A 13,764-nucleotide genomic window follows, 5' to 3' on the forward strand; every position below is an offset into this window, starting at 1 on the left:
TGTAGTCATGTGTATTAATCTTTCCATTTCTGCTTCCTGAGTTTTTCAACGTACTAAGAAAGTCTGTCCACAACCCAAGAGTATTAAAATGTTGACCTTTGGGGCACCTGGGTGGCGCAGTCGGCTAAGCCTTTGAATTTGATTTAGGCTCAGGTCATGAGCTCAGGGTCGTGGGATCAGGCTCCATGCTCAGTGCAGAGTCCGCTTGTCCCTCTCCCTCTGCCCCTCCTCTTAGTCTCTCTCAAACAAACAAACAAACAAACAAATAAATAAATAAAATCTTTTTAATAAATAAGTAAATAGGGGTGCCTGGGTGGCTCAGTTAAACATCTACCTTTAGCTCAGGTCACGATCCCAGGGTCCTGGGATCGAACCCCGAGATGGGCTCCCTGCTCAGCGGGGAACCTGCTTCTCCTTCTGCCGCTGCCACCCCACTCTCTGTCTCAAATAAATAAATAAGATCTTTAAAAATAAATAAATAGGGCGCCTGGGTGGCTCAGTTGGTTGGGCAACTGCCTTTGGCTCAGGTCATGATGCCAGGGTGCTGGGATCGAGCCCTACATCGGGCTCCCTGCTCCTTGGGGAGCCTGCTTCTCCCTCTGCCTGCCACTACCCCTGCTTGTGCTCTCTCTCTCTCTGTCAAATAAAATAAATAAAATCATAAATAAATAAATAAATAAATGTTGACCCGGATTGTCTTCAGTACTTCTTGTTTTTTTTTAAAGGTATATTTTAGTCTTAGATATCTCTAGAATTAATTTTGCTCAAATACAGCTGAAATTTTATTTATTTCTAAGTGTCTGTTTTCCACAACTCATTTATTGAGCTTTCCTGTACTGATATGACACATGATCTTAGATTTCAAACAAATGGCAACTTAATATATGTTTAATTTCTGGACTAACTTTTCCATCGATCTGATGGCTTATCTCTGTACCATACTGCTGCCATTGTTAGAGTTTTATAATACATTTTAGAAACCGGGAGAACAAGTTTCTCCTCCCCGCCCCCCCCTCACCCAGCAATGGGCCTTTGTTTTGTCCTTCATTTCCTAAAGTCCGTTCAGATTTTTAATGTGATTGTACTTAATTTATAGAATGATTTAGGTGACAATTATATTTTAGAAGTATCCGTCTGCCTAATAACAGAATAATCTTTTTTATTTATTTGAATCTTATTTTAGGGCATAAGTAGAATTTTTTAAAATGTTATTTTCTTCATGTAAGTCCTACTTCTTATTGAATTTCATGAAGAACTGTGAAGGGTCTGCAGTTTTAATCTCTGCAAGCAAATAAGTCAGCCTACTACCATGTCATGGACACGGTGGGAGGAAGGGGCTCCTAGACCAGAGGCACAGCAGGTGGTGTTGTCTTCATGTTCCCACCTGCTTCCCTTGTCCAGGTTCCATGGTGGATGCTGTATATGCAGCGGGTTCGTGTCACAGCTGAGGAACTCTAGGCTCAGGAATTCAAATGAGAGGTCAGGACAAGCTTCTGTGACCTAACTGATGAAGAATGAGAGCAGTAAACCAAGGGAGAAGAAAGAGAGCATTCTGGGCAAAGGGAACTATATATGCAAAGACCCTGTGGTGGGAGGAATTGTGGCAACTATAAACGCCTGGAAAAAAAGGTCACTCTGCTGACTCCATTATTTTTCTGGCTAATGGTGCTATCGAGAGCTAGCTTGTTTATTTTTCCCATTATAAATGATCTATTTGTTCTGCCGAAGTGCTTAGAGATTTTTTTCCTTTTTTCTTTTGGGTGTATCATTTTCATTAGGATTTCTTGCTGTTGTACATTCTTAAAGAACTTTTCTTAAGACACAGAGAACCTTTTCATTATGGAAGACAGCCTCTTATATATCTTTGAGTATTTTCCTTTACTATTAGTTTTAATCTTTTCATTAAACATCGGATAAATTGTCATTGTCTATCTTCCATGGTTATATTCTCCCTAAAAAAATCCCATCTGTCTTATTTCCACTGCATTCCAAGATTGGGACCCTTCCTTATTTTCAGTATTAATCTTTGCTGTGTTTACTTTTTTTGGGGGGTTCATGTCTTACTTTTGGAAAGGGAGATTTTTGGGTACCCTGAGTTTTTGTCACAATTTGTCACACATTTCCAAAGTGTCTGGGTCTGTTATTAAAACCACTTTGTAAGCATTTTCCCCCAAATCTTGAAAATTATTCCAAGGAGACTTTCAGAGAATCCCCATAATTAAAATACCCTCTTCAGTTTTTAAAAGTCTCTGTCTTATTACTTAACATCGCATTTACTTGTGTATTAAAATTGTATTGATGTGAAAATCGCATCTTCTTGATCAGTGGATGACCTATCTCCAAGTGTCTCCCCAAATACTGTGGAGCTCTGTATGCCTCCAATAATGGTTCATTGCTGCTCCACTAGCATGAAATCCATTAATCAGATTTAGTTTTCAGGAAAGGTCCTTCATGCCCTAAGATAGATGTACTTCCACAGAAGTGAGGACATAGAAAGTGGCACAAGTCCTGTTTTTCCCCTCACAGTAGAGAAAGAGAAGTAGAACAACAGAAAAGCCCAGTTTAAAAGATGACTAGGGCACCTGGGTGGCTCAGTTGGTTAAGCGACTGCCTTCGGCTCAGGTCATGATCCTGGAGTCCCGGGATCGAGTCCCACGTCGGGCTCCCTGCTCAGCGGGGAGTCTGCTTCTCCCTCTGACCCTCTTCCCTCTCGTGCTCTCTATCTCTCATTCTCTCTCTCTCAGATAAATAAATAAAATCTTTAATAAAAAAAAATAAAAGATGACTATTTTTCGGGGTGCCTAAGTGGCTCAGTCAGTTAAGCATCTGACTTTGGCTCAGGTCGCGGTCTCGGGGTCCTGGGATCTAGCCCCGTATTGGGCTCTGTGCTCGGCGGGGAGGCTGCTTCTCCTTCTGCTCTTCCCCACCCCTTGTGCTCGCTCACTCTCTTGCTCTCTCTCAAATAAATAAAAAAAAATTTAAAAAAAAGATGACTGTTTTTCTAGGAAATATTTTTTTTCTAATGTACTGAGAAATTTGGGGATAGTTCAGTATAATTTTGAGTGACATAAATTCCTAAGATAATATGCCAATTAATTTGTTACCCTTTCTTTACTCCCCTAAACCTATTCAACAAGAAGATGTTTGTGAGGGAGAATCTAAAAGAGCAGAGAAGCACAATTCACCAGGGAAGGACTGCAGCTGAATAAACCTTCACCTGCAGGAACAAAGAGATTCAATGCCTTGTCAGGTCCTGGGTTTTCTCTGACTGACTTTTGATCTTAATGTTAGATACGTTGCTGACCTCCTCACCAGAAGCAAAGTAGAAAGGTAGAAAAACAGGTACTAGACTAGAAAAAGTCTGTTCCCCAAATATATGTAAAGATAACCAATAATGCAGAAGCCAGAACTTGATCATGAGAGTTCAGAATGGGACTCGGATCAAGTTCTGCACAGCAAAAATGTTACTGAATGAATTTTGGTGGGTTTTCGATGTTTTGTGAAGCCTCTTTTTTGAAAATGAGTGTTTGGGGTATTTGTTGGCACTGTGGAGTCCTAACACCAAGTCTAGAAAAGGAACGTAGCTTTGTTCATATCTTGATGGATTTCTCTTCATTGATCATGATTCACTGACTGTAAGATGCCTTTGATAATAGCACACCTCACTGTTTCATGTACCCTAAGAAAGAAAAAATGCTCCTTATGGAATTCTGATGTGCTTATGGTGCTTTAGGGTGCATTGTGATTTCAGAGATGTTAATGAGTGATAAAACATGCATCTTAGAATCAATGAGATGTGGTATTTTTCTTATACAAAAACAGGGAAAACTGACATCCACAACAGCTTGTCTAGCTACCTGAAATATATAACAATAAATTTATGCTTTAAAATTCTATGTACTAGGTGTGATATTTCCAAGAGCAATCAAGATTATGGAAAGAATACTGCTACTAATTCAAAGAATTAACAAAGTGAACTGACATTTGTAAAAGATGCCCCAATTTCTCCGGTCATGTTTTCAGATACCAAATATCCACTATTTGATATTTTCCTTCCTGAGCAAAGCAATGTGGTTCCTGCAGTGTTGCCCAGACCAAAGGGTAGAGACTGTAGAGACGGCTTCCATCACCTTTCCCGATTCTTTCTGCAGCCTTTTGAGCAAAACCTTCTCATTTCCACTGTTGGCTACCACTAAGGCTCAGACATACATTTTATCATTGAACATCCCTCCTGCATGAGAGTCTAATGTTCTGTCCCACCTGTCACAGTCCTGAACATTCAAGGAAATCTGACCCCTGAGCTCATGATACCACTGTGTTCTCTGGGTTGGAGTCGATCAACTACCTCTTGCTGCAAGATTTAGGCAACTCTACCTGAAGGAGCTTGTTATTAGTATTTTTAATGCTACGAATATTATCGTATGTGGGGTATCTGCATGGGGGAAAGGATGTGTCCATAGCGAACAATTACCCACAGTCCCACCATCTTTGCCATCGGTGGTATTTTAGCATGTCTCCTTTCACTTTTTCACCACATAAATTTTTGCAGAGCGGCGATAATTTTTATGTGCAATTTATGAGATGCTTTTTCACTCAACCTCCTGTTATTGAAATAGTTTTGTTAAAGGCTTTAACTGGTTGACTGTTTTATTCTGTAGATATATGAACTAGTCCCTTATTGCTTGTTATTTGGGCTCTATCCATTTTATTTTTTAAGATTTTATTTATTTGACAGAGAGAGACACAGCGAGAGAGGGAACACAAGCAGGGGGAGTGGGAGAGGGAGAAGCAGGCTTCCCGCCGAGCAGGGAGCCCGATGCGGGGCTCGATCCCAGGACCCCGGGACCATGACCTGAGCCGAAGGCAGACACCTAACGACTGAGCCACCCAGGCGCCCCAAGGGACATAACTTTAATACAATTCATTTGTATTGTCAAATTTCTTTCACAGGAAAACTAAAGGTCAGACCCATTTATAACCCAACCAAAGGGACAGGAGTGGATGTGAGAGGAGGGTTGTATTTATTTAATACTATTATTGTAGCACCTCACAGTTAAACTACCTGGGGAAACTGAGACACACACTGATGAAGCCGCCTTGTTGCTTGTGTTTGGAGCTGGGAATCGATGTTCTCCTCCCCTAGCCAGGATCGCCCCTACTTCATCATAGCCCTGTGGAAATTTGTTCTCCTGGAAATTCTACCAGGAGCGCGACAGCACTGTGGTGCCTGGCTCTCTCGTATCTGGTCTTCCCCTCCGATAAAGGATTAGGGATGGCCAAAACCAGCAAACTGGATACATGTTTGCCTCGCAAACCAAACAAACCCTTCTGTTTTTGTTTTGCTTTGTGTCTGGACTAATTCTTAGCTCCTCTTCTGCCTGTGAGCGATTGGTCACTTCCTTCCGTAAGACTGGCACCAGCAGACATGCAGTCTCAGAGGATCCCGGGGAGAAAGCGAGGCCGACCCCCGCTTCACTCAACACCTATGAAGATGGCGGTTCATAACCTTTATTCCGCTTCAGCTGGCTCTTTGCCAGCAGTGAAGATTCCAAAGAAAAGAGGGCGGAAGCCTGGGTACAAGGTACGGCTCCATCATCTTCTCTCTCCACGGTGATGCTGGGCTGGGCCACGCGTGCTCGGGCGGAAGGCCCCTGCCCGCTGTGAGGGAAGGGCTGACAGCTGGGGCCCGACCGGCCGGGCACTAGGTTTCTCTCAGGCAAGCGCGTCACGGACAGGGCCTCGTTGTTCCCCCGGCACACAATGCATGCGGCCCCTGTCGTGTGCATTTTTACAAGCAGAGAAAGCAAATTGCACCAGATGGGGAAAGTTGTAAGGCGAGCAGATTTTAGGGTCATAGCTAAACACACGTTATTAAGCCTCGCATCTAAATTAGTGTTTCAGACACCACGTTTTCCCCTAACCGGGCCTCTTAGGGCGGCGCTCAAAGCCACTCTCCAGAACTCCTTCGTCGTTGGTTTTAGTAGAAGCAGATGATGTTCCTGAGACATCTGAATTAATAATGTGTGCAGGCTCGTGGCAAAGGACACAGGAGCGCTTTCCCAAACAGAGCCCCAACAAGGGGACTCATCACGAAAATTCGGGGTGTTAATTCATAGTTTCCTGCTTATAAGAAGTGCTGACGTCAAGTTTGGCTCCAAGGAGGCCTATCAGGCAGAATTAAAATCCCGAGACCCTTTGAAGACTTAACAGTTTGGAGTGGCGGGGGGTGGAAAAGAAATTCTCGGATGTAATTGCAATCACATAAGGCAATCTGAACCGAGGGAGGGAGAGCTTCTCCTCCCAGAGGTTTTTGAAGAGGCTACTAGAAAAGAAAGTCTATTGAGCTTGTTCTTCACGAGCCTTTTGGGCATTAGAAAATGAGCTTCAGAAGTTTTCCTTCATTTATTTTTCTTGAAATAAAGAGCTTATGTTTCCATCTTGAGATCTGAATACTCAAACCAAAATGCAAATTGGCAATTAACTCCCATATATTTAGGAAAATGTATGGAAATTATTTCAGGTCAGCAGGAAGACTAAGCTTCCGGAAGAATTGGTAATGAATTCAACCTTTATCCCTTTAGTTCTCTGCAGTTCCTCCAACTGCTGGAAAATAAAACTGGTAGGTGGGGGGGAAGGTGACTCCAAGTTATTTGGGGGTCATGGGCTTTAGTAAAAGGAGCTTTTACTCAGCCATCTCCTGAAGTAGAATCTTCTGTCACTGCTTATTTTTCTAACAAAGAGAGACTCCTTTTTCTCATGGGCACATCAGCTTCGGTCAGCTTCAGATTGTGTCTCTGAAGCGGGCACGGGGCGGGTCTTCCCAGCTTGGCTACCTGTGCCATTGCTGAGGTGCGGGAGTTGGGTCTGGAAGGCTGGAGCAGGGCAGCCTTCTATCAACAGAGAGTTGATAGAGCCAGGGAGCAAATCCAGGATCTGAGGAAACACGCTGAAAACTCCTCTCTCCTAGTTGGCCTTTCTCCTACTCCCCTGGGAGCTGTGGCCCAAGCATGAAAATTACCGACAGACACAGCATTTCTAGGGCCAGGAAAAATGGAAATTCAGTCCATGGAATGAGCCCGACTTGGCAATTGTCCCGTGTCCTAAAAGGGGCAGTTTTCAGGGCTCCTAACACATAGAGACACCTCGGGGCAGGAAGAAAGCTTTTGGGGTGGTTAGCTGACAATCGGGGTCCTACAACATGGCAGGCAGGTCTCGTGCCCATACCTCACAGGGACAACAGGTCCCAGCTCTTCCTCGAGTCCACCTTCCACGTATTTGGGGAAATGTGTGGGAATTATCTCAGACCAGCAGCTCCCAGACAGCTCCCCAGGCCGTGGGTTTGGTGTTTGGGAATGACTCCAAACCAGGTGCCTTCTGCTGGAAGTGCTGACTCCCTCGTGGTGATGCAGGAAAAATAAGAACCATGTGAAAATCTTCATAAAGCTACAATGATTCCACCCAAAGGATCCTCCTTTATTCTGAAACTTCCTACTATTTTTTTTTTAAAGATTTTATTTATTTGACAGAGAGAGACAGTGAGAGCAGGAACACGAGCGGGGGGAGTGGGAGAGGGAGAAGCAGACTCTCTGCTGAGCAGGAAGCCCAATGCAGGGCTCCATCCCAGGACCTTGGAATCATGACCTGAGCCAAAGGCAGGCCCTTAAGGACTGAGCCACCCAGGAGCCCCTGAAACTTCCCACTGTTTTGGTGTTAAAATATATTTTATTTAAGTGTCGTATGTTGTCACAACTTGGGAATTTTAAAAAGTGTTTTATTAAATGTTGCATGTTGTCAGGATTTGGTAATTTTTAAAAATGTCTTTACTTGGCAAAATGAATTTGGCGACTATTAGGTCTCTCCAGTTTTATTCTGACAATTTCTGAGACCCAGAAGCCCCATTTTACCATTAACGAAAAGGTTTTAATTGTGGGGGAGCCAGCAAGGAAACTGTACAATTTCATTTCATTTACCAAATGGCCACTAAAATTTGGCAATGTTAACTATCTGAGATACAGTTAGGGAGACAGAGTTGTTAAAAAAGAAATCCTGAGCAAGCGAAATAAGATATTACTTGGTCTGCCCTTAAAGATCTTGTATTTTACTACTAAGAAAACATTTCCAAGCCCTCCTTCAGAGTCTATTTACCTTTATCATAGGTACATTTCTTACAAGCTCAATTATAGCAATATAATGGCCTCTGATTTGAAGCGGAAGATATTTTGGGAAAGAAGAACGCACACACATTCTGGACACAGAATAAACATAATAAGAATTTTTGTTATAATTAAATGGTATTTTATTAATAATATAGAATATGATCAATATTATAAAATAATAATTGTTATGTCAATAGCATCATTATGATATATTTATGCTAACAATATTGTCATAACAAAATAATCAGTGTTTGAATCTTCGGAAGGCTCTTTTCCAGGAGATTCTGAGGATGCCTGGTTGTGCTGACTGTGTCAAGGTCTATGCGGGTTGCCATTTGTCACTTCTTGCCTGGTGCTCTCCCAAACTGCACTGCCAATCACCTCTGTGTCAAGCACATGTGGAAACTCTCTCTGGTCCAAGTATGGGCACACGCCTCTCTGTTTAAGACCCAGGCACAGCTAACACAGGCTGTAATATTTAACCCCTTCTCTGGGTCTTGAGAATAATATGAGTGAATTACAGGCAGAAAAGGAAGAATTCAACTGGTAGTCAGATGTCAGCGCCCCAGAGTTCATAGGTCATGCCGCCCCCCCCCCCGGGGGGGGCCATCTGCGCATGTCTCTTGGCCCAGGCCTGCAGCCACATTGCTGGGGCATGCTCACTGCTGTAAGAACATCATTTGATGGCCTTATGCCCCCTTGTCACCCAGTCGAAGGAAGCAAAAACCTCTTCACATCATATTTTCTCTGAAGAGCCATATGCTGACTGACATGGAAACAGCCTTCTTCATTATGGAACTGAATTTACATCTCAGTTTGAAGCATCTGCTATTGGTTTAGTTCAGAGACAACACAAGGTCAACAGATAGATTTTCCTTATATTTCATGACTAAAAAGACCATTAAGGTTGTTTTAAAGAGATAAAGAGAGAGAGTCTATATCAAGGAGAAACTGTAGCTTCTGTTCTGTACATGCAGCTGATTATAATGTCACCGAACAGTGGGATTTCCAGCTTCTGTGTCTTTATGGTTGGGAGTATGATTGAAGCAGGAAGAAAAAAGTGCTGGGTTTTAAAAATAGCTGTTTGTCCCCTCTACATAATAGTAATAGTAATAATAATAATAGCAGCAATAACAGTCATATGTAAAATTCACTGAGCACTTCTGTGTTTGAGGCTCTGGGCCAAAGCAGCTTGTGTGTATTTTCTTATTTGATCCCTGATAGTGAGGGGAGTGAGATAAATGGCAGGAATTAGGTATAAATGAACCAAGTTCCACAGCCTGAGTCCACTTACTGACCTTGGCACTCTCTTTGCATTATTGTTCAGAATAGTAATTATGCTTTCCCATTTACTCTTTCCAAAAAAGAGTAAATTATGTTCTGTCTGCTCTGTTTAATAAGCTTAGAAAAATGTAACATGTTTAGAAAGAATATCATCCCTAAGATATTAAAAACAAATGGTTAACATGTTCTAACATGTTGGCAATTGTGTCATTTGGAATACAAGTCCAGTTGCTGTAACAAAGGCCAAACAACAGCGGCTTAAAGAACGTAGAAGCTAACTTCCCTCATGTTAAAGTCCGGGAAGCAGCTGAGGGTGATATGATGCCTCCACGGTGTTGGGGACTCAGGCTCCTTCTCTGTTGTTGCTCAGCTACTCTTTTTTTTTTTTTTTTAAAGATTTATTTATTTTAGAGAGAAAGAGAGAGAGGGTGTGAGCCCGGGGAGGGGCAGAGGGAGAGAAGCAGACTCCCCACTGAGCGCACAGCCTGACATAACACGGGGCTCATCCCAGGACCCTGAGATCATGACCTGAGCTGAAATCAAGAGTCAGATGCATAACAGGACTGAGCCACCCAGGTGCCCCTGCTCTGTTACTCTTAACACCAAATCTCTACCTCATGCTCTAAAATGACCCTCCAGTTCCCACTACTGCACTAGTCTAGGCAGCGGATGGGGGGAGAGGTAGTGGAGGCATGTCTTTCCCTTCAAGGACTCGACCCTCAAAGCTGCACACACCCCTTACACTTGGATCTCACTGTCCTGGACCTAGTCCCTTGGCCACACTTAGAGCCAAAGGAGATGGAGAAATGCAATGCTGGTGCTCAGGTGGCCAGCTAAAATTCAGGGATCCCACTAATAAAGAAAGGGGGCATGGATATTTTGGGGATTAACCAGCAGCCTCTGCTAAGTTCTTAAAGAAGAGTCTTTTTTTTTTTTAAAGATTTTATTTATTTATTTGTCAGAGAGAGAGAGAGGGAGGGAGAGAGCACAAGCAGGGGGAGCAGAGGCAGAGGGAGAAGCAGGCTTCCTGATGAGCAGGGAGCCCGATGCGGGGCTTGGTCCCAGGACCCCTGGATCATGACCTGAGCCGAAGGCAGAAGCTTAACGGACTGAGCCACCCAGGCGTCCTAAAGAACAGTGTTCTGTTAACTAGAAGATTCACTCTATAAAGAGAGTGATTTTCTAATAAACATAAGTAATGCCACAGTATGTTTTATTCCCTCTTTTTTATTGCCAACCTTTTCTCCCCACCTCCCTTCCCCCCAAAAAAGGTATGTGTTCTTGGCATTGTGTTACAAGGAAGTCAAATTCACAAAAATCTCAATTAAGAGAATGTTCAAACTTAAGTAGAAAGGGTTTTATTTGTTCCAACACTTGCTTAAAGCTCTTTCTACAATGTGTTTTCATTAGAACTGTTGAATTGACTTCCACGATTCTTTGATTATCCCGATCTTGTATTGTCTTGGAGTCATATTTATGAACGTCAAATGTAGCATGATATTGTATGTAAGGGAAGAATAGCTATCTAATGAGCCTTCCTGCGCTGATCTTCAAGGTACCCCCTTGCTGATGGTGGGCATGGCATGCCCCTTGCATGGGGAAAATCATTACCCAAGCAAAACAATGCAGGGGCCATTCCCTTAGGCTGAATGGGGTACAGTACTCCGGGTAGGGACTGTCTCTCCTGTGGTTTCCTGTGACCCTCCACCCCCCCAACCCCAGGCTGGAGCAAGGGCCAAAGTTGAGGCTCAGTAGTGGGTGGGAGGCGGTGCTGTGTTGGCCAATGTACCCCCTCCCCACCAGCATTCTGAGTGTAACTCCAACATGAATGCTAGCTGATATTTTCAATTATGCTAAGAAGTAAAAGAAAAGTAAACAGTGAAGTTGTATGTTGGAATTTTGCTCGTTTGTTGAGAATGTGATGAACTTCTTCACTGAACTGGATGATAGTTTGTGAAAACCGAAAGTAGTTCGGTTTTTTGTGTTATTCATGGTGTAACAGCCGTAGACAAGGCACACTTTGAAGTTTAATTTGTGTTTTTAACATTTTCTCCTCACTTTCTTAAGTCTGTAAGTCAACAAGAGTAACTTCAGCCCTAATTTGTAGCACTTGATAATTTTCAAGGTATAAATATTCCCATCATGTCCAGTTTCAAGGCACCAAGATGACAGCCCCAAGCATGGTGTTGGTCAGAGATATGTGGCCCCACACCCCTGCCTCTGTACGTCTCTAGGGGTGCGATAACAAAATAATTAGAAAGTCATGAGTTTTGAGTATCGATTACCTTTGTTTTTAACGTATTTTAAATTAAGACTCTGTAAGTATATATACTTTAATGTTCAGCAATCACTGGGTTTAACAAATAACTTGCAAGTCATCCCTCATGGCCCAGTATAAGCCAGCTCCAACCTCCCACTGCTCTGGGTACTCCTAAGCACACAGTCCTGTACCTGGATGCGCCCTGTTTCCTCTCCCATCTACGGCGTGGACCCCATGCCTGCGATGCAGAGAACTTGGCCTCCTCACCAGTTTCTGTAAGAAACCCAATCACACCACGAATTCCTTGAAATGTGTGGTCTCTACTAAAGATTGTTGGGGGTCACAGGGCATAGTGGACAGTATTCCATTAAATAATTCTCACGGGGAGATCCACTTTTCTGAATTTCACTCTATCCCGTGATGGTGTTTTGTGTTTTCCCTTTTCTCTCTTCTCTCCTGGTACCCTGGAGTACTGGGTTCATCGTCTCCTCTCTCAGCTTCCCTCTGTCTGGGAGGAAACTAAACCAATCTTCCTGGCCCTCAGCAAAGCCCCCCCCCCCCCACTCCCCGCCCTCACCTCCGCTCTTTACCAGTCTCAGGGGTTCTCTGGCTCCAGAGGAGAATCTGAACCCAGCACAGAGATGGTGGGAGAAAGCTCCAGATTCCTCACCCTATCCCCACCCTGTTTGCACCTCTGAAAGGCATGAGAGAGCCGGCCCGTTTCCCTCCTGCCTTCAGGCATCCCCTCTGTCTTCATTGTCATGTAGGCAGTTTATTGTATTGGGGTAATTTTATTATCCCACAGAAGTTTTAGTTCAAAATAAGCTGAGCTACCTTCTCAGCTTTAACTGAGGGACATGTTGCCAAAGCAGGCCTCAAGGCCAAAGGATAGTGGCCCCTCCATCTCTTAGGTGTTTAATCAAAGGATAACGGCCCCTCCATCCCTTAGGTGTTTAATCTGTCCTCCAAGTGCAGGGAGAAAAAGGTATGGGTAGACCCAGAAACAGGCTGACTCCTAGGAATGGAATTAGGTCATTGGCTATGAACTTCTTCTTGTTGGAGCTGATTTGCATTTCCAACAGGCAAGTTTTTAGACTAAAGTCTGAGGTTAAACACAGTGAGGTATTCAATTTTCCCTAATTTTGCTCCCCACAGCATCTCCTCAGAACCCTGAGGGAGTTTTGGGTGGAGAAAGAGTGTGAGTCTAAAGGAGGAATGTGCCCCCAAGGAAAGCTATGGCAGGGACATGAACAAAACTATCCTCAAATAAAGGTGGGGAGGTATGGAGGGGAGGATGAACATGATTTTTTAAAAAAATATGGCATATTAGGTTCCTAGGGCCGCTGTAACAAAGTACAAAAAACTGGGTGGCTTAGACAACAGAAATTCATTGTCTCACAGTTCTGGAGGCTGGAAGTCCAAGATCAAGGTCTATGCCTTGGCTCGTCGATGGTGTCCTTCCGGTGTCTTCATATTGTCTTCCCTCTATACTCGTCTGTCTCTGTCCAAATTTCTCCCTTTTAATGACACAGTCATACTGGATTAGGGCCCATCCTAATGACCTCATTTTAACTTGATTTTCAGCAAAGATCCGATTTCCAAATAAGGTCACATTCACGGGTCCTGTGGGTTAGGGCTTCAACCTCATTTTGGGGGACACATTTCAACCCCTAATGTCCAGTAATATAATAATCTTTGTCTTTTAACTAGGCATTTGGTCCACTTATGTTTAAAGAAATTACGGATAAATTTAGATTTAAATATATATCTTATTTCGTGTATTCTATCTGTCCCACTCATTCTAGGCTCCTTTTACCCACCTGTCCTGCCTTCTTTTGGACTTTTTTTTTTTTTTTAGTATTTAATTTTTTTCTACTCATTGAAAGTTAAGCACTCTGTTTTTTATTGGATTACCATATGGCTTGTAGCAGTATCTGTTCAGAGATCTGCACACTCCCCTACCCCAATATTAAGGCAGCTTTCCTTATTGTCAGGTGTGGGTGGGGAGCAGGTGGCACAAGTTTACAACTGGCTCATCCTTCCCTGAGGTCATAGCCCTTTGGA

General features: G+C 43.3%; 1 protein-coding gene across 14 annotated transcripts in view; it reads left to right on the forward strand.

Moving 5' to 3' along the window:
* SCML4 (Scm polycomb group protein like 4) overlaps positions 1–13,764 on the forward strand; it is a 107,863-nt gene that overhangs the window by 46,695 nt on the left and 47,404 nt on the right. For 11 of the 14 annotated variants that reach the window (XR_015768322.1, XR_015768323.1, XR_003609446.2 and 8 more), the window contains one exon: positions 5,367–5,581. The exons of the other annotated variants lie outside the window; for them this stretch is intronic. Coding sequence is in view for 8 of the 11 variants with exons in the window: in XM_028104119.1 (XP_027959920.1) it covers positions 5,367–5,581 (215 nt within the window). In the remaining 3 variants the exon portion in view is untranslated. The remainder of the gene's footprint in view (positions 1–5,366; positions 5,582–13,764) is intronic. 14 annotated transcript variants of the gene reach the window in all.

Source organism: Eumetopias jubatus, unplaced genomic scaffold (assembly GCF_037043125.1).
Source record: "Eumetopias jubatus isolate StellerSeaLion01/CBP00866 unplaced genomic scaffold, mEumJub1_p1.0 scaffold_6, whole genome shotgun sequence".
In the NCBI taxonomy this organism is placed as follows: domain Eukaryota; kingdom Metazoa; phylum Chordata; class Mammalia; order Carnivora; family Otariidae; genus Eumetopias; species Eumetopias jubatus.